Source organism: Cryptomeria japonica, chromosome 4 (genome assembly GCF_030272615.1).
Source record: "Cryptomeria japonica chromosome 4, Sugi_1.0, whole genome shotgun sequence".
Lineage (NCBI taxonomy): Eukaryota > Viridiplantae > Streptophyta > Pinopsida > Cupressales > Cupressaceae > Cryptomeria > Cryptomeria japonica.
In genome coordinates, this window is record NC_081408.1 from 609,971,499 (window position 1) to 609,995,803 (window position 24,305).

At 35.9% G+C, this 24,305-nt stretch overlaps 1 protein-coding gene across 2 annotated transcripts; it reads left to right on the forward strand.

Moving 5' to 3' along the window:
- Nucleotides 1–1,169: 1,169 nt before the first annotated feature.
- LOC131032182 (uncharacterized) lies at nt 1,170–21,661 on the forward strand. 2 transcript variants are annotated; one of them, XM_057963119.2, is made up of 4 exons: nt 1,170–2,495; nt 5,116–5,253; nt 17,195–17,434; nt 17,539–18,138. In XM_057963119.2, exons 1-4 carry the CDS (start codon nt 1,641–1,643, stop codon nt 17,650–17,652), a joined length of 1,347 nt encoding a protein of 448 aa, XP_057819102.2. In that variant the 5' UTR covers nt 1,170–1,640; the 3' UTR covers nt 17,653–18,138. The 2 variants fall into 2 exon arrangements, with proteins under 2 accessions (XP_057819102.2, XP_057819101.2); XM_057963118.2 differs by lacking the exons at nt 17,195–17,434; nt 17,539–18,138 and adding exons at nt 20,530–20,769; nt 20,872–21,661 and having other exon boundaries at nt 1,177–2,495.
- The last annotated feature ends 2,644 nt before the right edge of the window (nt 21,662–24,305 follow it).

The window sequence follows — 24,305 nt, forward strand, 5'->3', positions numbered from 1 at the left end:
TTCACACTATTAATGGACAATAACCATATAGGAACATTAAATTGTAAGAGAGCATTGAAATGAAACTGTAAACCACATACAAAGAAATCATCAATAGACAAATCATAATGCAACTATGAAGGAGCTAAACCATCATTGGACATCTAATATGACTGTTAATATTATTTACAGTGACTATATTGAAAGAAATGCTAGTTTATTGAAAACAATATAATTTCAATTGAAAGATTTATAGCATTTAACGATGATTGTAGAGGAAATTTAGTTATTCTGTGTGTACCAACCTGAATGTGCGCCCTTAAATAAGGAATGTGCATAGGGTATTTGTAGAGCTCAGGAATATGCAACGAATTAGATTGTAATGAAAGTGACATGAAAATTTTTGTTTTATAATATAATTCGAATGTGCAATGCATTCGATTGTGGTAGTTAGCTATTTTTAAATTTGAATTTTTGTGGGAAACAATCGGTCATGTCATATTAAATATGTAGTCCTCCATTACTTCGAATTGTTCAGTTTTCTTCTATGCTTTGAATGAAAGTTGGTTTTTCTTATTTAATTTTATGCAAATTCTTGGTTACTGGGAGCCTTACACAAGTTGTTGCAAATGAAGGTACCAAATGCAGATCCATTTAATGCATGAAGTTGTGAAGTGATATTTGGAAGAATGTACATTTGAGTGTCTAAGAAGTCAAAAGTTGATTGTTTTTATGTCATGTAATGCACTGTGCACATTTAATTGCAATTGAAGTACATTTGTATTTTTTAGCCACTTGCATAAAGTGGCAAATGTAAATATTAAGTTTAAAAATAAATAAAAATGTTTATTATTTGTGCAAGTTGTTTTGTACTAAAATATATGTATCATAGTTGTTTATTTTTTTTACTTTTTTGTTGTCAACTACTAATTCATTTGTGAACATATATTGGTGTTAAAATAAATATTCAATTTTTTTTATGTTTTGGGGGGGTCAATATGACAATAAGGTGACGGCTATTGAAACTATGTTATTGTTGGTACTCTTCCTTTATAAGATCACCTTTATTTCTCTTTTTGAAATAAAATGAGTGCCTCCATCAATAACATCAAAATAATTTTGTGGAAGCAAATATTCTAGATATAGATGTGTACAGCTCCACTATAAAGAGTAATTGATGGTAGGGAATTTGAGGGCCTCTCGAAGTACTGATATAGATCTCGCAGAAACAAAGTAAAGCAACAACTGCAAATTTAATGGAAGGAATTTCCAAAAATGGAGAAAAGAAACTTAAAGCACTAAGGTCGAGACGATTACAGTAGGTGTAAAAAAAATAAAACATGTGGGAGCAAATATGCAATGCATTGATATTCAAAGTAGTGTGTAGTGTGTAGTGTGTAGTGTGTAGTGTGCACGAAACTTTAGTTTTCTATATAAATCCAAATATCGAATAGGAAAATATATTGCTCGTTGGGATAATATCATAATAAAATCCAAATTTTCGGCTTCGGACACGAGCAGTAGGTGGCTGTGTGAGAGAGGTCCTGTAGTGAGTCCATCTGTTTAAGGCGGGGAGAATACAGACGCCTGTAGATAGAGACCAAACCAGATCTAACAGATACCAAACCAGAGCCTAACATTTAAGAAAATAAAGAGATTAAATGGACACAAAAAACTACTTCCGAATTTTAATCACCACACTAAGTATTGTTCTCATAGCCTTCTCGTATATAACTAAGTCAGAATCACCAGACTCACATTTAATTTCCAGATTCCAACAATATCTTCAAATCAACACAGCACAGCCCAATCCCAACTACAAGCCAGCAGCAGATTTTATACTCTCCCAAGCAAAATCCATTGGCCTAGATGTCCAAGTCCTTGAATATGTCAAATCAAAACCAGTCATACTCCTCACATGGCAAGGAAAAGAGAAGTATCTGCCCTCCATACTTCTGAACTCCCACATAGATGTTGTTCCTGCAGAGAAAGAGAAGTGGGTTCATGACCCCTTCTTAGCCCACAAAGATTCCAATGGTGACATCTATGCCAGGGGTTCACAAGACATGAAGTGTGTAGGGTTGCAATATCTTGAGGCCCTCAGAAATCTGAAAAATAGAGGCTTTGTCCCTCGTAGGACTATCCATGCTTCTTTTGTCCCCGATGAAGAGATTGGGGGCCATGATGGCGCAGAAATGTTTGTGGGTTCCAAGGATTTTGAGAGTTTGAATGTGGGTGTTGTTTTGGATGAAGGGCTTGCTTCACCTGATGAGAATTATAGAGTTTTCTATGGGGAAAGATCTCCCTGGTGGCTGGTCATAAAGGCAGTGGGGGCACCTGGTCATGGCTCAAAGCTGTATGATAACAGTGCAATGGAAAACTTGTTGAAGAGTGTGGAGACTATTATGAAGTTTAGAGCAGCCCAGTTTGATCTTGTCAAGGCAGGATTGGCTGCTGAGGGGGAGGTGATTTCTGTTAATCCAGTTTTCATGAAAGCAGGAACTCCAACTCCCACGGTATGCTTATTGAATTTATACTTTGCGTGATTTTGTTTTCAAAATGGGATGATAATAGTTGTTGTAACTTGTTATATGTCGCTGGATAGATTTGGCAACGGGAGTAGTCTTTTTTTTCATTCTTAATTATAATCTTAATTACTAACTTAAGATAATAGAATCATTGTAACTAGTGAATTGGATGTCCACACCTTATGATTTCTCTATATAAGAAGTGTAGAGATCACCGGCTGGGTAGGAACCGTGTGGAAAACTATACAGGTTTTTTATTTTGGGTGTGTGCCTGGCGTGGGAGGAGGGAGGGGCTGGGTTGATTTTTTATCTGGTGATACTCAGGGATCAAAACATAACATATTCTTATCAGGAAGCCCTGAGTTCAGAGCTGGGATGTGAAGAGGTTCCCATCAGGGAATAAACACTGGTTGCGCAAGGTGAGACCATTCTTGTGTTCTTCGTGTTACACCTAAGAACACAACATATGCTTATCAGGAAGCCCTGAGTTCAAATCTGAGATGCGAAGAAGTTTCCACCAGGGAATAAACCATCGTCGCGCAAGGTGAGACCATTCTTGTGTTCATAGTATTGACACCCAATCACAGGACTGATCACTTCATTCCTGCAAATAGTGATGGCATAATGGTCTCCTTTCTCTGCACATATGACAAAAGGGTTTGGCCTACACAGTTGAGTGTCTGGCAAGATGACCTTGATGGCCAGCAAGGTTCTTAAGAGATTGGAGTTGATTTTTTTCAGAAACACTTGCAAGCGCTAGCCTACATATATGGAGTGAAATATGCATTTCTTATGGATGAGTTCCAAGAAATCATTGCTTTCAGGCTATCCTTGAAAAGTTATTTGCTTGACACTTGAATATATTGTTTTTGAGCCATTTCTGCTTCTGACAATGTTCAAACCATACCATAGCCTGTAATTTCAACTTTCCCAAGCACTGTAGCAAGTATCTGACAATATAGATAACATTTTCATCATCATCTTCCGAAAAGGCTCAATTACCTTTAAGCAGTCAGATCCTGCGGGGCATATAACATGTGGAGAGAAAATGGTCTAAAAATTAATGTGAGGAGTCAACCGTTGTTATGAAAATAAAATAGATATGCCACAGGTGAAAAATATCCACGGTTATGATGTCCAGTAATATTGCCATATTCACCGTTCACCTATGTCATTTGTTTCTTTGGAGTACATGATTTTTACCATGCTTTGTATTGGATGGGTAGCTTTCTGGCTAATCTTTTATGAGGACTAAACTACTTCCTTATGGATCATGGAAATCTTCCGTAATGCCTTATCAATATTAGGTCTACAGGGCCAGCTCTGTGAAATTAAACTAGTGAACAGAATGGAAGCAAATCTTGCTCTGGCACAGCTACCCGTTTTAGTCATGCTCCTTTTGCTTCACAAACTAAAGAAATGAAACTATAATGACTAGTTGAAAGAATTTTTTTAAATTGTTGACAAACAATAAATGCAAAGCAGTATGATACCCATCTCTTGCTATCTATCATTTACCTATTTGAAAATTTTCAAGCAATCTTCTAAACAAGAATCTTTTATGAGAGGTCAGCTCAATTTCTGATTTGAATTGTGTCTTCAAATAAAATCAAAAGAAATTTTTTCACACAATGTTTTTTTTAAAGTCCTAAAACTTAGTGTCAGATTTCATCTATACCTTTCAATTGGCTCTGATTGTTTTCATTCCTTGTCAACAAACTCCTTTAGTTACATCTTGACTGTTTTCTTCTGCCACCAATGTCGTCTAGTTAGTGCATTATTTTTTTCCTTTCCTTGAAGGACTAATCCAAGATTTTTGGTTTCATATGTGATTTGCTTTTATTTCTGACAGATAACTCTTAGTTACTTTCCAAATCTAAATGTGTTAGTTCAGCTACCATCAACATGAGTCCTCAATGCTGACTGCCACTAACATTATCTACTGCAAAGGATTTGTTGGATTTGATCGTTTGGGCATTTATATGGTCTTATGATTTATCTACAATTTTTCAATGTGTACTATTGTAAGTAGTTTTAATTTCAAATTGGTCAAGAAGTCAGATACTGATGGTGAATTTTCATTCTGATGCACTTTAAATACAAGTTTAGGCCAGGCATTTAACACTATGAAAACTGTCTTTGATCCAAGGTTACAGACCTGATTATCGGTAGCTTGCACTGTTTTTGAAAAACATAGTCAAAAGACTGTTCTTTGGAAGATGTATGCCAGGGGTGTTCTTGCCTTGTAGATCAGAGTTCATCAGACAATCTGGATCTATATTCTGTTATGCAATTCATAGATTGACCTGACATTTGTGTTGGGTCACATAAGCTAGGTCTATCCCTTCAAGACATAGAATTAGGACTGTATGCTTGGACAAGTGTTGGTAGTCTGATTAAGTTCTATTTACATGAATATCTTCCATTTTTCAGCATTTGATCTGCATGTAATATCATAATATATGAGTATGATGAATTTTGTGTCTGGCTATTAGTCTTAATCCTGCAGTCCTGTAGATTGTGTGGTACAGTTTTTTTTTGATCTTTCATTTAATTAAGGATGAAGCTCTTGGCAAAATGCACTAAAACATATGATTTTGTGTTGTAGGGGTTTGTCATGAATCTTCAACCATCTGAGGCTGAAGCAGGTTTTGACATTCGTGTTTCACCAGGCACTAATGCTGAATCTTTAGAAAAACGAATTGCAGAAGAATGGGCACCGGCTTCACGCAATATGACATTCCAGGTTTGAAGATGACTTTTGAATATTGCCTTCACTCTTTACTGTGCTATATGTCTGAGTTTGATGTATTTTTATGTTTAGGTCTTAGATAGAGCTCTGTTGGTGAGGCTGTTCTTAAGATGAGAGTAGTTTGCAGCAAAATATGATTTTATAAAACTGTGGAAAACCAAATCAATATGCATCTCAAGTAAGAAGGGATAATCAAATACATGGTTTATCAAATCCAAAAAAATGTCTCTGTGCATTTAACTGAAGAAGGGATATTCAAGTGGTTAATGAAAATGTACTAGCCTCTTTAGCTCATGGTAACAGGGCAGGGACCTTTTCCCAAATTCTTTTGTAAATAATTCAGGTCATGCAAAATAATTGATAGTTCGGCAACCTTGCAGAGCAGAGGTGGCCTGATAATGATTAACAAACAATCACCACCTCTCTTGAGTATATAGTAATATACATTCTTTGAATGGGCACTTGATGCTGGGGCTTTTTACTGTTTACTAGAAGGACTGATTCCCCCAGTGATTTGGTATATCTCTGGGACCTTGTGACTCTCTTACTGACAGCTAGTAGATCAGATACCCAAGTCATGCTTTGAAGTTGACTATTGGCATCTAACAAGTTTTGTGTAATACTCAAGCCCCAAGTCCCTGCAACTCAAATTCTGTAATGCACTGTTGCCTTTCCTCAATCCCATATGTAATATTTGTTCCTTGACCTTCAGGAAGTGGCTCCTTTCAGATGTTGAGTTTTAATGGGGATTTCCATGACCCCCATCTTCATTACTTCATTCTTCAATTTCTAGCCATTGGGGTTGTCAAGTACCCTTTGGTTAGTGTAGTTGCTAAATCAGATGCTGATGGATCCATGAAATGTTGCATCTCCAAGTGGATTGCCACTTCAGTGGACTCCTGTTTCTTGCACTTGGCAAAGAGGGTCAGCTTTTCCTTCCTCATTCATAGTCTAGGTTACAACTTACAAGGGCAGATGAACACTACAATTAGATTTTTGATCTTTTTCTGAAGCACTGTCAGCCTTGGATACGAGGACAATCATTGGAAGAATTACCTTTGTTCTCCAAGTATTGATCATTTGAAAATTCTTAAACACAGTTCATTCTCCCAAGGCCATTATCAGACACAGTGTTGGCCTTTTGCTGTGGTCGACAGTGATGCAACTGGATATGATTCAGACTAGAACGTAGTTTTGTGTTAGCCCCCTTCTGTTGACACTGTTAGTTGTTTGTTATAAAATTTTAATGAGAAGCTTCCTGTCATAAGGATGTTTTGTTATAGGGTTTGTTGCTAATCAACTTTTCTAATATAATTTCTTTTTTTCTATGGTTATATGCTGGCTTTGTCTTAGTTTCACCACTTTCCTGTTCGGTTTTAGATGCTTAATTATTTGATATGGAATTTCCTTTTGCATTCTTGGTTAGCTGTTGTAACTTGCTGTACTTTCAAATCCCATTTATAGTTCTTTCTTTTTCCTACTTTTATTTAATTTCTATTTTGTACCTTTTAGTTCATGAATTCATGTAGCACTGTTTGTCATGTTGTTGTTATTACATCATGCAACTAAAAGTCTTTCATTTGCTTTTAATCTCAAGCAGATGGTAGCATGTAAGATGCAGGTCAATACTGCCTCTTGGAACTTGGTTCAAAGCATTATTAGGTCCCCATCTTTATTGTTTACCAACTTTATTATCTTTCTCATCTATCAATTCATTATTACGCCTACTTCCTCTTTGCTAATGACATATTGTCCTAGTATTAGAGTCATGGATTTAACACTTGGCATGCTTGTAAACAAAAAAAATTCAAGCAGTTTTTCTTTATTGGATTTGACCAGTTCCAAAATGATTCTTTTGCAGTAATCTCAAATGGATAATAACATGTAAACTAGTGGTTCTATCCTGCCTTTTGGAACTTGGTTTGTAACTTTGAAGGATTTTGAGGTCTTATCATTCTTGTTTACCAACTTTGTTATCTTCTTGGTTTATCAGTTTTGTTATTGGTTGTGCTTCATCTCTGTAAAGATGTATTTTCCTTGTCTTAATGTCATGGAATAATGACTCAGCAATCTTATATCATAAGATTTTTTAACTTTGGATTTTATTGGATACTTTCTAGAGAACTTTGTTTTTTGGTTAAAAAGGCTTACATGTGTTCTTATATCACCTTTCTTTGTGCTAACTGGCTGTGTATTAATTTGGAAGTTTTAATTGTTGCATTATAATGTACCCGTTGTCACAAAAGTTTGCACCTTGTCTGAGCTATTAACTTAGACAGCCTTGTGAAACATGGTAACAACCTCCAAGTGTGAGACCTTGACATGTGAGGTTAAGTCTCTGGAGAAGGCCAACTTCCTTTCCAATCAGGGTGTAGTGTTGAACCAACCCAACACTTGTATAAAGCCTAATTCTAAACTTATTTTACTAATTTGCAGAGAAAAGGTGAGGAGTGCAGAAAAGTAAAAGAGGTGATGCACCAAGATTGAAATTGGTCTTCCCCTGCCTATGAATGCACAAGACATCAAAGAAAGATACCCAATATACACAAATCTCTAACTTGACCAGTATCCTAAAGATTCGTATGAAGGTTACAATTCATAAGGTGTTAAAAGGAAAGAGCATTCACAATGTAACACCTATGAGCTAAATTAACACAATCACACAATCTGGAAACAAAGAAAAGCATTTAGATACAGAGGCAGATCAATCTTACACAGAATATGATTATCTGAAGAAGACAAGGTAAAATAGGTAGCTTTATTAATGCAAGGCAAGGCAAAATTATAGATACAGAAAAACTTGAATTTCTATATGAGAATTGAAGGGAGAAGACTGCAAAAATATGTTACAAAATTGCCTTTATAGTGCAGGCATAACTCCGACTGGGCATTGAAATCAGAAACCCTAACCAACTAGGGTTAGGTTACAGCAGGAATGAAGATACATGATTCAAATCAAAGAGCTAATTGCTTGCATGCTGGAACAGGTCCTCTCTGGCGGAGAAGGACAAAAAGGAGGCGTTCTGCAGTCGATACAGGTAGGAGACATCAAAATCCAGGCGGTTCTGTCAAAGAGATGGTGTCTGATCGTATGGAGGCTGTCTCTGCTTATATCATATGAGAATCAGAGGTCTGCAGATCTATACTTTGGGAGCCATTCTTGACAGGTGTGAGAGTGAACAAGATGCAGTCCCTCATATCATTATTGTAGCCATAAGTACCTACAACAGCATGCCCTGCAAGCTCATGTATTTTGCAACTAGTTACCAAACATTTTAAAAAATATGGAAATTACTAAACTGATATCTGGTCTGCTTCTTATAAGGCATCTTTGGAAACAAATTGCTGCCATGATACAGCTTGGAGCTTTGTGATGTTATTCTACCACTTTGGTATGACGAGGCCATCCGGGAGTCATTGGCCTTGGATGATAGGAGAAGTTGTCACATCCCTCACGTCAGCCACTTCCACGGTGGTTGATTGAGGGGAAATAAATTTAAAGAAAGGGCGAGGAGACAAGCTGACGATGCAGGTATGTGCAGGAGTTAGAAGTGAGTGCTCGACAACTGTGAATAAACTATTTATGTCACACCATTAAGAAGTATGGTGTCCCCCTTTCTGATTGATGACCTTGTGCTGGAGGTGTAAATGAAATGAAAAGGGGGCAATGCGACTAATGAGAATGGCATCTCTGCCCTTTCATGGGTCAATTCAGCGCGCAAAGGTCCCCAACCCTTCACCCGTGACTTGATGAAGAAAAAGGAGAGAGATCTTAGAATGGTCATGGACTCTTGTGAGCACGAAGGATAAAGGAAGGTGGAAACAAGAGCTTTTGAACAGGTTATCAACACCCATCAACACTTAGTAAGAGAGGGGATTTATCATGGAGAACAAAGAGAGAGGGAAGGCGTGAATAGAGGCAACAAGGATTAAGTTGAGTTGCACAGGCATTAAGGAGAAAAGGAAGAGGATATGAATGAATTGGATTTGTTGAGAAGGCTTTAGAAACTTTCAAGCAAATGAAGTTGGTGAGTTAAAGCCATATCCAAGCCTTTGCTAGCATCCTCCTCTCCTGCACCCAAATGAGAGATTTTGCTTAGACTATGGCTATAGATCCAAGCCTAAGGATAGAGGAATTCATGAGAGAAGTAAGATGGGAGTGGAAACGATTGGTGTTGTGGTGACCTAGGAGTAGTTTTGAAAGCATGAAAACCATGTATAGAAATGTGAGAGGAAGGAGAAAATGGCGTGAAGGGGGGGAGAAGAGAGAAATTTGAAGGTTTGAATGAAGGGTGGCACACAAAGGGAAAGAAACTCATGACTTTCTATAAATCTTCAATTTCGGGCTCTTTTGGGAAGAAAAAAAGCATTCAGAATGATGATGAAGGCATAAAGGGTAGACCAATTTGAGGAGAAGAATGGGAAGGCTTGAAAGGCATGGAAGAAAGAGTAGGAGAAACGTTGGGAAAAGACCATCTGTTGGTAACTGCAACACAATTCCTTGTATTTTGGGCAGGAGATTACATCTCAAGCTAAGGAAAAAGAACATCAACAACTATTGGAAGAGCAGGTTTTGTCTATGGAAGGGAGATGGCGAAAGAAGAGGGATAGCAAGGTAAGATTGTATTGCTGGAAAAGGATATCTATCTTGATCCACAAGACTCAAAAGGAGCTCTGTTAGCTTCAACAAATAAGGAAGACTTAGTTCTTTAATCTTTTCCTTATATATGGATATTGTGAACCAGTTTCCTAGAAGTAACAATGAATTTGTTTGCTATGTGAAATGTTGTATTGTCATTTCTTTTCCTCCATGCATATAAAAGACGTAGTCTGCGTTATACTACTTCTGAACATATAATGTAATCACTATAGCTGTTGAACACTTGTTGTTGGAATGCAACATCAAACTAGTTACATTGTTTAGTTTGGAAGCCACATCAAAGTGATATTTATTGTGGAGAAATTTCACCTATTTCTTGTAACTCTTGGATGGTGGGAATTATCATACCCACCTTAATGCAGATAGCATTTTAATGTTTTTGTAACTTTTTAACTGCACAATCATCATGGGAAGAAAAGTGAAATCAGATCCTTAGTGGCTGAAATGATTCTCCCAATCAACATTTCACTTTCTCTCAACCACAGATAAAATAGAAGTTTATTTCTACCAAATTGGACTAAGCTGAGTTTGTCTTGTTATCCTCTGACTTCAGAGCTTATAGAATTTATTATTATAGGCCTCATTTGGTAATAGAAGAACATTCACAAAATCTTATATCATGAAAACATCAAACTTAGTTGTGCCTTTATATAATGATACTTTCACATAAATGTCTTGTTTTGGAATTATTTAAGAGTAATATTACTTAACAAAATATTCTTTGTTATCAAGGCCTTTCCCAGTTAGGCAGAGATTTGTTGTTGACATGGTCCTAAAAACAAGTAGAAAAGGGGTAAAGTCTTGAATTAAAATGAATAGTATTATTTTTTAAGCTAATTCTTGTAATCTCTTGTTAGTCTTGGAACAGAATGAAATACCACAATTTTAATTACTATAGGAAAATCATTTTAACCTTGATATGCAATTAAAGTAGTCATGGAGGTGGCAATTTATTTCCTCTATATTAGGCCTCCAAATATGATGGTATGCTCAAGGGTTCTATTGTGAACCTCAATTATTAACAAGGATAAGCCCTAATAAAATCTTCAGTCAAGGGTGCAATAACACGACACTATTTTCCTTATGGTTCACCTTTCTTTGTCTAAGAGTGTGAGCTAGCAAGCCCTGCCTAGTAGAAGATTCATGTAAATTTGAATTATCTTTTGTGCTTGCACTATAACTATTAACCTGGTTGGATATAATGGCTGAATGATAAAAGATGACATAGTACAATATGCTTTTAGTACTTAGTTCCATGAAGTCATGTAGTGTAATTTGACATTATCCCATTTCATGCCAAAAGTGGTCAACGATCATCACTTTAAACATATTAGTATTATTATCATATGTTTGATTCACAAAACACATGATATAATGGTGCCTATGACTTATGTGCAAATGAATATTTATGCTAAACTTAATTGCAAGGAGATTCCATTGTGATATGGATGGAAATTGATAGATGCATGTATGGTGGTATTATTAGGGTACTAGAAGTTGTATGTTATTCTCAATATATAATTATTAGGGAAATAAAATTGACAGGTTCATATTATTGTTATTGTTATCAATATTATTGAGTGTATATCCTTATATGACTCTCTATTGGATATAGAGATACAAGCTATCTTGTGTATAACTCAAGTACTGCTCATATCTTGTGTATAACTCAAGTACTTCTCATGCTTTAAGCAACATTGTAATAAATGTGTTAGGTCTTTCAAAGTTTACATAATGTTTGTAAAGGCTTTATAGAATTACAAAATATCTATTGACCTTGTGAGTATGAGAACCTCAATATCAATGTATCCTTCAATTCAGTAAAACTAAGAGGTTTTTGATGCTTGTAATATTTGAAATACCAAACATAGAGGTTGTTTCAAGATGCACATTATGATCTGAGCATTTGGGAATAGGGTTGGCTTTCCTCGCATAGTGTTAAACATTATTAACAATTGAGAATTAGTAAAAGGAATACCATTGGGTAACAAGGAAACTTGACTTTTATTTGAAAAAATTGGATATGAAGTGGATATTAATGAAAGTCAAGCTAAATGTAAATGTGACCCTCTATTTTATTGACCTCAATATAAGAGGGTACAATGATCGTCGTATGCATTGGCTTTAATAAATGTAGCATCTCGTCCCTTGTGAAGAACTCTAAATGTTAGCTTACTCCTACATTGGGGTATATGTGATTGCCAAACTATTCGAATTGGGAAATTAGTAGACAATAATATTGTTCAACTAAGCATGGAAATTGGGCATATTTCCATAAGTCTATTATATCCTTGTTTACTAGTGTTTTAGAAATTAGACAAAGGTAAGTTATACTTGACCCTCAATCGGAAGCCTTTGATGCCACAAGTGGGTAACACGGTTCATAGAGTTTAATATTATTCATTAATTAAATACAAGACCTATTAATGTCATCTTAGTATGATAAGATAACAATCATATACGTTAGCATCAATAATATGTCACCCTTGAAAAATATGACTAGGGTGCAAGGAACTAGTTCAACTCTTCATTTAACCTTAATGGGCTCATGTGAACCAATGCACTTTTTGATATTAAAGTTTACTAAATCCTGTTCTATACATGTTATGATGCTCTAAGCCTAAATAGAACCTTGTGTTATAAACTCTGTGGTATTAATATCAGGGTATCAAATGTTGTACGATATCCTTGATAGGTAATTATAAGAGTTTTGATTAGATAAAGCGAGAGAGGGTCCAAAACCTTACATAACAGCCACATGATAGAAGATAGGGGTCTCACAAGGAATGAGAGCACCCAAAATTAGAACCAATAGACACAACAAAAAAGCAAAACCAACGGATTAACCAAAAAACAACAAGAACACAAATGCCAAAAAATAGTGTTCCACGGAGTTTCCTGACTAGGGGACGGGGGAACGTAGGGCCTAAATTTGGGGATGGCGGGGGGATAGCAGCGGAGTGGTGGTTGGGTGCTGATATAAAAATAGAGGTGAATTGAAATCGTTAAGGCAAAATCTGCAATATAACATCTCTATGAGTGCCCCATGAAAGGCCAACTAGTTTTCACAAAGTTAAAGGTTGCAATCAATATGTGATGGAATGTGACATATAGAAAGCGACCCAACGGTGTCCTCAACAGAGGTGGCAGAAGTGGTGGTGATGTGGAGGGACATTTCCCCTAAGTCCCCAAGCCTCGGAAACGCCCCCCTATAGGGGATGGGTTTTTTTTTGGGGGGGGGACATGTCCTGGTGGAACACTCCAAAAAAAAATGAACAACACCAGAACATACCACCCCTAGAAGACACAAACTGATGGTCTACAGTGTGGGGGTTTTCACAACTTGCCAATCTTGGTTAATTTCTTTGACCATCTCACGGAAAGACAATCTTTCAATCAAACCCTTGCTAGATGAAGTAGTAGGGGACTTAGTTTTCGCCTTGACAATGGTCCCAGTCAACTTCAGAGCAGCACCGGTCGCAATCTTCATAGACTGCTTCCTCTTTGTATGTTTTCGCTCGAGCCCTTCCTGGATAGCTAGGTAATTGTAAGAGTTAGGGGATGCTCATGTTGGTTTAGAATAATAATGGTGGTGAGGTATAATTTAAGATCTTCATATCCTTAGATGGAAGTGATATAGTCTATGATTGCTGAATTGGGAATTGTGTTGGAACTCTTGGCTTGTCATTAAGAACTATTAATTGTTGGGAATCTTCTAAAGAAACTTTGTTGGAGTATGAAACAGTAATTAAAGAAACATGGGAACCTGTGTGTAGTTGAGAGACCTTGCAAGGACAACTATGTGCGACTTTGATCCATGTGGACGTGGGTACGTAGGTAGTCCTTCGATGAAGGATGCCCCTATAACCTCAAGGCCCTAGGGGGAGATAAATCCCAAGTTTACGGGTTGTCCCTGGTTGTTTTGACCACCTCTCTTTAGTAGGCTTCAAATGAGGTTGAAATGGGTATTAGATGGTTATGAAAGAGATACAAAAACTTGATAACTTGCATTTAATACACAAAACAACCTCTCTTTAGTAGGCTTCAAATGAGGTTGAAATGGGTATTAGATGGTTATGAAAGAGATACAAAAACTTGATAACTTGCATTTAATACATTATGTGTTGTTGAATAGCAAGTTGAATTAAGTGAATGGGTTGACTACCTTATAGTCGGTTTTTGTACATCTATCAAGTAGATTCCATCTTGTGTTGGATCCAAGTGATTTTATGTGCTTGTGAAATTTAAAACCAGACCTGTAAGTATATACTCCTATATTATTCTATTGTGATCTACTTGTTCCAAATTAGGAACCTCTCTTCTAGTTATAGTGTTGAGCAGGGTACATGTGCTTACTTTTACGACTACAAATGGAGTAAGGGCCCTATGAGGGCATAGGTAGAGATTGTATACCTCTAATATGTAGGCTACCCTTCTCCATTTGAGGTGATCACCAATGGAAATCCTATGACGTATTTAGAGATAAGCTTATCCATGCTCAAGATTGTTAGTAATCAAGGAGTGTACGCTTGATATTTACAATAGTCAAGGAGCATACACTTGAGATTGATACTAGTCAAGGAGTGCACTATGCTAGTGGATTGTTAGTCATACCGCTTAGATAATAGGATGGATTGTTAGTCATACCGCTTAGATAATAGGATGGATTGCGCCATGGGCATGTGGGCCTTGGGGCCAATGATATGTCGATGATGGATGTTCTTGTTTGCTTAGTTGTCTGATGGACTATAGGAAAGATAGTTTCTAATGAAGAATAGTTAGGTAATAATTGGACCAACTTCATAGTATAATTTTGGGCATATCTTGATGTGGAAATGGTATACTTGACCTTGTTGGGAGGAGGACAAACATTTGGTGTAGCATGGGATACATTGAATCCTATTCCCACTTGCTCATTGGTGTAGAATATTGGGGAAAAGAATGTGACCCAAGGTTTAGTGCGCAATGCATCAACATTATTTTTATCTGGGATGCACTATGGGCAAGTGATAGTTTGCCATTGTGGATGTGTTAGTCTCTCACTGTGTAGATGCTAGTCATTGTGTATAGGTGACATACATTGGAGTTAGTCACTATGTATGTGATGTATGCTAAAGCTAGCCACTATGTATGTGTGATGTATGTTGAAGCTAGTCACTTTGTATGTGATGTATGTTGAAGCCAGTCGCTATGTATATGTGACATATGCTAGAACTAGTCATTGTGTATGTGACGTATGCTAGAGCTGTTCACGGTGTAACGGTGATGTATGTTGCAGTTAGACACTATGTATTTGTGATGTAAGTTGGAGCTACTCATTGTGTATTTATGATATATGTTGGAGATAGTCTTTGTGTGTGTGTGATGTGTATGTGTTAGTCCCCTTGTGTATATGTGATGTGTGTTCAAGTCACTCTCTATAGAATTGGGAAATTATGCAATGATATGACCCCTAGGTAATTGTGTATGTTTGTACGCTACCCGAAGGCAAATATCATTATATTACGATTAGACTAAGTTTAATAAATAGTCATGGTTTAAAGAGAGATTAGAGATCTCACACAAGAGAAGAGAATAAACTTCCTCTAACATTCAAGGGCGACCTACGAAGCCTTTGATTTCCTTTGAGGGGATATGTAGGCAAGGCCATCAAGAATGAACCCTCGAGGCATAGGTCTAGGTCTAAGGGGGACCCTAACCTCAGGAGCTTACCACCTTTCAGTGTAAGCATAATTGGTGGCATAGTGTTGTCACCACTATGGTGATTGAAGAAATTATGAAGTTGAAGATTCTAAGATATTCAATAATTGTTTTTGGATTCGATTGTGTAAGCCAATTTTTTTCATCAGTGTTTTGAATCACACTCCGTGATTCATCATCAGGATGCACAAGAATGCCAAGGAGATGAAAGATGAATCACAGAGTGTGATTTGAAACGTTGATGAAAAAAATTGGCATACACAATCGAATCCAGAAATAATTATTGAATGTTAATATGGATTGTGGAAATCTGATAGCTCTAATTGATTCTAAGATAGATAAGAAGCTTGGATGATTAAGTTGGTACTTGTGATTAAAAAAAAAAAATAGTAGCAACCGAGGGATGGTTGTTACAAAGGCATCGTCACAAGAGTGAGTGATAAATGGTCCCAGATTATTGTTTGCAACATAATGTCATTGTGAATAATTTTTCAACTTGTAATTATTAATATTATTAGATATCTGATAGGCCTTTTTGTGATCTTTTGACTGGCAAATAGATATATGCAGGAATATTTAATAAATTTAGAATATAACTTGAAATATTTTATTGTACAACCATTATCTTACCATCAACATTTTCGACCTTTTTGTATTGGATTACCATTACCATTGGTACTACATTTAGGAAAAGCAAAGATGTCTTAGTATTTCTTTTTGCTTTATGATCACGATGGACAACTGATATCGATGATGGGTTTTCGAATAATTAACTCTTTTCTTTCTGTTGCTTTTTATGTCACCCAGTTTCATCCTTTTGGGCATAGGCCACAAGAACCAAATCCTTGTGTGCATCTTGAAACTCACCAACACTACCATTGCACCACATGTCATCAGACAATTGGCACAAAGGTTTTTTTGTGGATTCAGATTACTGCATGCCTACATAATGTAAACTGTAATCAGTAAGCACTTCTTGTCCAGCAGGTTTTGCTTGCTGAATTTTTTTATTGCAAGTGGCACATATCCCTGTAGATTATGCCTTCTTTGTGTTTTTCATACACTCGAAACCATCAATGAAGGGTTTTGTTCTTACAGTGATATCTCACAGCATACTCTGGCTGTTCTGTATGTGGTTTCCGATTTCATTTTCAACATCATATATGCTTCTATCTTCCATTGAAATGGTTTCTTACTTTCCAGTGATATAGAAGGGGGAATCTTGCTTGATAGTGTTTGGAAAGCATTACTTACGATCTTTTGAATTGTAATTTCTCCTTATTTGGGCACATCCCTTTGTTCCGAGTCAAAAGGCAACCCTTTATGCATGATTAGATTGGTAAGGTGCAGGTTGCAAAATATTAGGTTGCTCTGAAGATGCATTTTCTATTCATTTCTAGCTTTAGTGTTACATTTTTGCAGCAAGAGTTTTGAGCTACTTGTTAAATGTAGTCTTTAGCATGCAGTTAATTGTAAATGCTGGAATCTGATGCGCTTCATGTTTACCAAAAAATGCATCACATGATAGAGATAGTTTAATCATATTGAAGGATATAAAAGTTTTTTGTTGTTCAGTTAAAGCAAAAAAAACCCATCAAAAACAAGTTAGGACTTCCATTTATGACAATTGCAAACCATTCAAACCCATGGTGGACATTGCTAGAGGCAGCGATCTTGAAAGTTGGAGGGAAGCTTCATAAGCCCGAGATTTTCCCAGCTGCAACAGATGCCTGCTTTGTGAGAGATCATGGAGTTCCTGCATTTGGGTTCTCACCTATGGCAAATACTCCCATATTGCTTCATGACCATAATGAGGTTTGAGTCAACAATGATACTAATATATTTACTGTTATATTTTTTTCGTATCATTTGAGAATTAGCAATGCTTATTAAATCTTTGTGCAATGTAATGCATGCAGTTCTTAAACGAAGCTGAATATTTAAAAGGAGTTGGAGTATACGAAGCAATTATTGAATCATATGCATCATACACAGAAGCTGTTGTGGATAGAGACTCTTTATCAGAACTTTAATGATGCTTTGTGTTTATAAAAGTCACCTATGGTTCGTGACCGTGAGAAGATGCCAGAGGATTTATCTTGCATATGCACTAAAGCTATCAATATAGTCAACTAATAAATAATATATAGGTTGCCAATACTGAAATATAAGGATGCCCTCTTTGCCTATTTCATAGGCCATATTATTTTAAGCAATCTATAAGCAATTGAGACTCTTCCAAGTTTGAAACATAGTCACAAGACTTGTCCAGGACAGTTGAGACTTGAGATATCCTGATTGAGTCTCTATGCCAAGTGAGCTAAGTTGATTGTTGATTCAGACTTGTGGCAGACATGCCAGCACTCGGAAATCTGCCAAGGCTTACCAGGAGTTAAAAGACTTTCTAGCCGACTAACCAAGTCTGGATTTTATAAAATCATGTCTATTTGTATCTGGTTATAGACATAGATCTTTGAAACTCATTAGCTCGTTCTGAATCTATGGCTTATTTGTTAGCATTTACTGTCAGAGAGATCATAGGACATTGCATCTCTCATTTTCTTAATATTTTTGCAGGTACTAAAGCTGTATCACAACCCTGGTTAGCATTAAGGGGCTCTATTATTGAACTAACAACTTCATTATGCCTCAAATTTTGAATTGTTTTTCTAAGAAAGAGCCATTAGTGAGGTTTGAAGTACTTTCTTACCTACATGGAGCCTTTAAAAAAATCAAGGCAGATATGTCATAAAAAACAGACAAATAAATTTGGCACTACAAGATGCACAGCTGGAACCCGGAAACACACACACACAAATAAGCAAGCACACATGCAATAACATTTAATACAAAAGTATTAATAAAATGAAAAACCTAAACCGGACAGAGAGAAACTAGGAATGTTAGCACTCTAGAATGCTAAGCAGTAAGAAAGCTTCAAAACTACAGATCTTTTTCTTAATCCAACTACTATTGTTCTCCATAGATAGGATGTTGTTTGGGATGGTAATCTCAAAAGATCCTTATCAATAGAAAGAGTGTGGGAGTGATAACTCACCCCACAACTTATTCCATAATCTCAACTGTCTATTGGACAAGCAAAAACTATCAAACCTCTTTTATGATGTACTCATGGTACTAGTAGTATCTTGTCTGCTTGAGAATAGTTCACCAATACACCAGAGTGTTGAAGTCCAAAATATTTTTAACCTCTTCCGGCTCTTCTGATAATGCTTTCAACACATTGTGTTGTGTTAAAGAAACTTATATTGACGGATGCTCACTTCTTTGGCTTCCTCATGAATCATTACATTTTTCTTTGTAAAGTAGACATTCTCCTTTATAGTTATTTCAAAGTCAACATATTTGATCAGTCTTCCATTGCTTATCTTGATAATGAAGGCATTTAGAGGCATGTGGGCATGAGTTTTGTGAGGCCAGTTTTATCGATTGTTACGTCTCAAGCCGGGAGACTGGCTGATGCTCGTGTCGTTCTTCCTTTGCAGAAGAAGATTAGACTCTGAAGGAAGGAATTTTGTTGCTAACCATGAAAGACAAGAAACACAGATTTTGATTGTAAATAATCAATCCTCAATCCACCTATCGTAACAACAAAAAAATATAAACAAATAATGGACAAAGTACAATAGGAAACAGCATTGTATTTTTCATGTATTTGAATTTTTTTTTATCATTTAGGCAGAGCAATTACAAAGTCAAAAACACCATAACACTGATCTTAATTAAGCTAGTGTACACTAAAAGAGGAACTCTATATATTGAATTGAGTTATCATCACAAGAGTGAGTGATAAATGGCCCCAGATTATTGTTTGCAACATAATGTCATTGTGAATGGTTTTTCTACATGTAATTATTAATTTTGTTAGATATTTGATAGGCCTTTTTGTGATCTTTTGACTGACAACTGGATATATGCAGGAACATTTAATAAATGTTTATTTTACTTAAAATATCTCATTGATCCAACCATTATCATACCATCAACATTTTTTGACCTTTTGTATTGGATACCATTACTATTGTTACTACATGTAGGAAAAGAAAAGATGTCTTAGTTTCTTTTTGCTTTATGATCACGATTGACAACTGATATCGATGACAGGTCTTGGAATGATTAATTCTTTTCTTTCTGTTGCTTTTTATGTTGCCCAGTTTCATCCTTTTGGCCATAGGCCAAAAGAACCAAATCCTTGTGTGTATCTTGAAACTCACCAACCCTGCCATTGCACCACATGTCATCAGACAATTGGCACCGAGGTTTTTTGTGGATTCAGATTACTGCATGCCTACATAATATAAACTGTAATTACTAAGCACTACTTGTCCGGCAGGTTTTGTTTGCTGAATTTTTTTATTGCAAGTGGCACATATCCCTGTAGATTATGCCTTCTTTGAGTTGTTCATACACTTGAAAATGAAAGTGGAAACCACTTATTGCAGCTGACTGTTCTGTATGTGGTTTCCAATTTTATTCTCAACACCATATATGATTCTTTCTTTCATTTATATGGTTTCTTTCTTTCCAGTGATTTGGAAGGAGGAATCTTGCTTGATTGGTGTTCGGAAAGCATTATTTATGGTCTTTTGAATTTCAATATCTCCTTATTTGTGCATATCCCTTTGTTCTGAATTCAAAAGGCACCATTTAGCATGAATAGATTGGTTGTAAAATATTAGGTTGCTCTGAAGATGCATTTGCTATTCATTTCTAGCTTTGGTGTTACAAGTTTTTCAGCAACAGTTTTGAGCTACTTGTTTATTGTAGTCTTTAGCATGCAGTTAATTGTAAATGCTGGAATCTGATGCGCTTCATGTTTACAAGAAATTGTATCATATGAGAGAGAGAGTAAATTTTTTTTAAGGATATAAAAGTTGTTTTTTGTTCAGTTCAAGCAAAAAGAACCTGTCAAAAATAAGCTAGGGCTTCCACTTGTGACAATTGCAAACCATTCAAACCCATGGTGGACATTGCTAGAGGCAGCAATCTTGAAAGTTGGAGGGAAGCTTCATAAGCCCGAGATTTTCCCAGCTGCAACAGATTCCCGCTTTGTGAGAGATCATGGAATTCCTGCATTTGGGTTCTCACCTATGGCAAATACTCCCATCTTGCTTCATGACCATAATGAGGTTTGAGTCAACAATGATAATAATATATTTGCTGTCATTATTTTTTCTTATCATTTGAGAATTAGCAATGCTTATTAAATTTGTGCAATGTAATGCATGCAGTTCTTAAACGAAGCTGAATATTTAAAAGGAGTTGGAGTATACGAAGCAATTATTGAATCATATGCATCATACACAGAAGCTGTCGTGGACAGATACTCTTTTTCTGAACTTTAATGATGTTTTGTGTTTATAAAAGTCACCTATGGTTCGTGGGAGTTGACCATGAGAAGATGCCAGAGGATTATCTTGCATGTGCATTAAAGATATCGATGTAGTGAACTACTAATAAATAATATATAGGTTACCAATTGAGAAATTTAATGATGTCCTCTTTGTATATAGGTTGCTAATTGAGAAATATAAGGATGTCCTCTTTGTATATTTCTTAGGCCATATTACTTTAAGCAATTGAGACACTTTTAAGTTTGAAACAGTCACAAGCTTGGTTCAGGCAAGTTGAGACATTCTGATTGAGTCTCTATGCTAAGAAAGCCAAGTTGATTCTTGATTTGAGCTTGTGGCAGACATGCCAGGACTTGGAAATCTGCCAATGCTTATCAGGAGTTAAAAGACTTTCTAGCAGGCTAACCAAGTCTGGCTTTTATCAAATCATTACTTGTTACAAAAATCTGGTTATGAACAAGATGTTAAAAAAATCTGGTTGCGGACGTAGATCTCTGAAATTCATCAAATTGTTCTGGATCAATGGCTTGTTTGTTAGCAATTACTGTGAGAGATCAAATGGCATTGCATCTCTCATTTTCTCTCAATATTTTTGCAGGTACTAAAGCTGTATCAGAACCCTTGTTAGTATTAAGGGGCTCTAATATCAAAACTACCAACTTCAATATGACTCGAATTTTGAATTGTTCTTCTGACAAATAGCCATGTTAGTTTGGTTTAAAGTACTTTCTTGCCTATATGGAGCCTAAAAAAAAATGCAAGGCAAATATGTCATAAAAAATAGACAGAAATTTGGCACTACAATAGGTGCGACTGGAACCCAAGAACAAAGACAGACAAATTAGCATGCACACATGCCATGGAAAACCTAAACCAGACACCAGGAGAAACTAGAAATGTTGGCACACTAGCATGCTGAGGAGCAAGAAAGCTTCAAAACTGCAGATCTGTTCCTCACTATTATTCTCCGTAGATAGGATGTTGTCTCAGATGGTAATCTCAAAAGATCCTTATCAATAGTTGAAGTGTGGGAGTGATAACTGAGCCCACAACTTATTCCATAATCTCAACTGTCTATTGGACAAGCAAAGACTACCAAGCCTCATTTATGATGTACTCATGGTACTCGTAGTGTCGCATCTTCTTCAGACGAGTTCACCAATACACCAGACTGTTGAAGTACAATACCTTTTTAATCTCTTCCGACTCTTCTGATAATGCTTTCAACACATTGTGTTGTGGTAAATAACTTATATTGACAAATGCTCACTTCTTTTGCTTCCTCATGAATCATTAAATATTTCTTTGTAAAGTAGATAATACTCTTCCGGTTATTTCAAAGTTTACATATTTGATCAGTATTCCATTGCTTATCTTTATAATGAAGGCATATACAGGCGTGTAAGCATGAGTTCTTTGTGAGGCCAATTGTTATCAATTGTCAATGCTTAAGCTGGGAGACTAGTCGATGCTCCTCTCGTTCTTCCTTGCAGAATAAGATTAGTCTCTGAAGGAAGGAATTTTGTTGCTAACAATGAAAGATAAGAAACGCGGATTTTGATTGTAAATAACCAATCCTCAATCCACCTATCCTAACAACAAAAAACAAAAATAAATAATGGACCAAGTAATAGGAGATAGCATTGTTTTTTTCATGTATTTGCAATTATTTGAAAAAAACAAAATTATCATTTAGGCAGAGCAATTACAAAGCCCAAAGACACCACAAAACTGATCTGAATTAAGCTAGTGTACACTAATTCTGAACTCTATATATTATAACAATTGAACAAAATTCAAAACAAGTTTGACAATTGCAAAATGGTTAAATAAAATAGATCGTTATTTCAACTGAGAGCGTATTATAGATGAACAAATATTATATGAGATTTATGTCGTTTACCCTTATTACATGCTTTAATTTAGCTATTGGTTTTGTAATATAAGAAATATAAAACTTAATAGAAAATATTAAATGAGGGTTCTTGGTGAGAATCGAAGGGCCACTACACTTCGTAGTGATCCATTGTCTTTCTTGAAATTTGAAATGTAATCTTATTTGAAAACCCAAAATAAATGTCAAAATTATTCAATTTTGAAACACATATTTGAAGGGATCATAACTCTTGTTATTCAAAATTCAAAATTTATATTTTCCCCTTGGATTGCAGCAATATAATTACTTGAAATGTTCCCTCTGAAGCAACAAACACCATTACTCTTAGTTTCTCTATTAGATGTAACAACTTTTGATGAATTTAGTTCTTGGGGAACCACTTGCCCTAATGTAGAAATGGCCTTAACATTACAACTTGATGAAGTGAAATCTACTAATTCTCCATCTCTTTAACCAATGTATCAATGATCTAATCTATAGGGACTAAGTGGTAGTGTCAAGTTTTACTTATGTGCTTAACTATTAAAAAAAAGATGATTTTTTGGATGGTAGTGGAAAATATGGTTGGATTTATTTGGCATTTGAATGCTAGATGTGGTCTAAGATAAGATGGCAAGTTGAGATCAATTGTATTTTTACCCACCCATTTATATCACAAATGTTCAAATTTCTTGTTTTAGTCTTGAAACCTTCCTCTATGATGGTGTAACCATCCGTCTCCCATCTTGAACTTAGGAGGGACATGATGTTAATTTGTTGCATGTACTCATTTTCTACATCTCATGAAACTATTGTTGAATATTTTGGAATATTTTGAAAAATCTAGTTACCTTATCAAATTTCTTTTATGCATGAATAATAGCACCAAATCAATCAATACCAAGGGTTGGACCCCAAGGTAAATTTGGAATGGAATGTCAAGTGGACTCATGAAGAGCTTGATTATAACTATTTTGGACATAGAGAAGCTCTTATCCCATGTTTGGGAATTCTTTGAGCGGTACAAATATAGAATGCGCATGATTATGTGATTGACAAACCTAGTTTGTGGATGGAATGACACATATTTTGTCAATTTTGTGTCTATTATTGATCACAACAAAGACAAAAAATTGTTGAAACCTATTGTATCTCTGGCATAGTGGTCTTTGGGAGCCCAAAGTAAACCCATATGTTTTAAAATAATATCTTGATTGTCTTCTAAAATGATGGCATCATAATTACTATATTCAAGAATTGGCCAACTATAACATACACACAATCATAACCATACCTATACATGGGTTTACCTAATATGAAATCCACAGAGATGCATAACTAGGACTAGCTATGAATTAGCAAGAATTTATATAGGACCTATATTTAAGTAGTTAGCTTTACAATAACTTTGGTTGTGTGAGATCTTAATTATACA

What these genes read in the sequence shown, in the direction of transcription:
- LOC131032182 (XM_057963119.2), top strand. Translation starts at nt 1,641, where the DNA reads ATGGACACAAAAAACTACTTCCGAATTTTAATCACCACACTAAGTATT. An exon ending in CAGGAACTCCAACTCCCACG is followed by an intron (nt 2,496 to 5,115) that starts GTATGCTTATTG and finishes TTTGTGTTGTAG; the next exon opens with GGGTTTGTCATGAATCTTCA. An exon ending in CACGCAATATGACATTCCAG is followed by an intron (nt 5,254 to 17,194) that starts GTTTGAAGATGA and finishes TTTGTTGTTCAG; the next exon opens with TTAAAGCAAAAAAAACCCAT.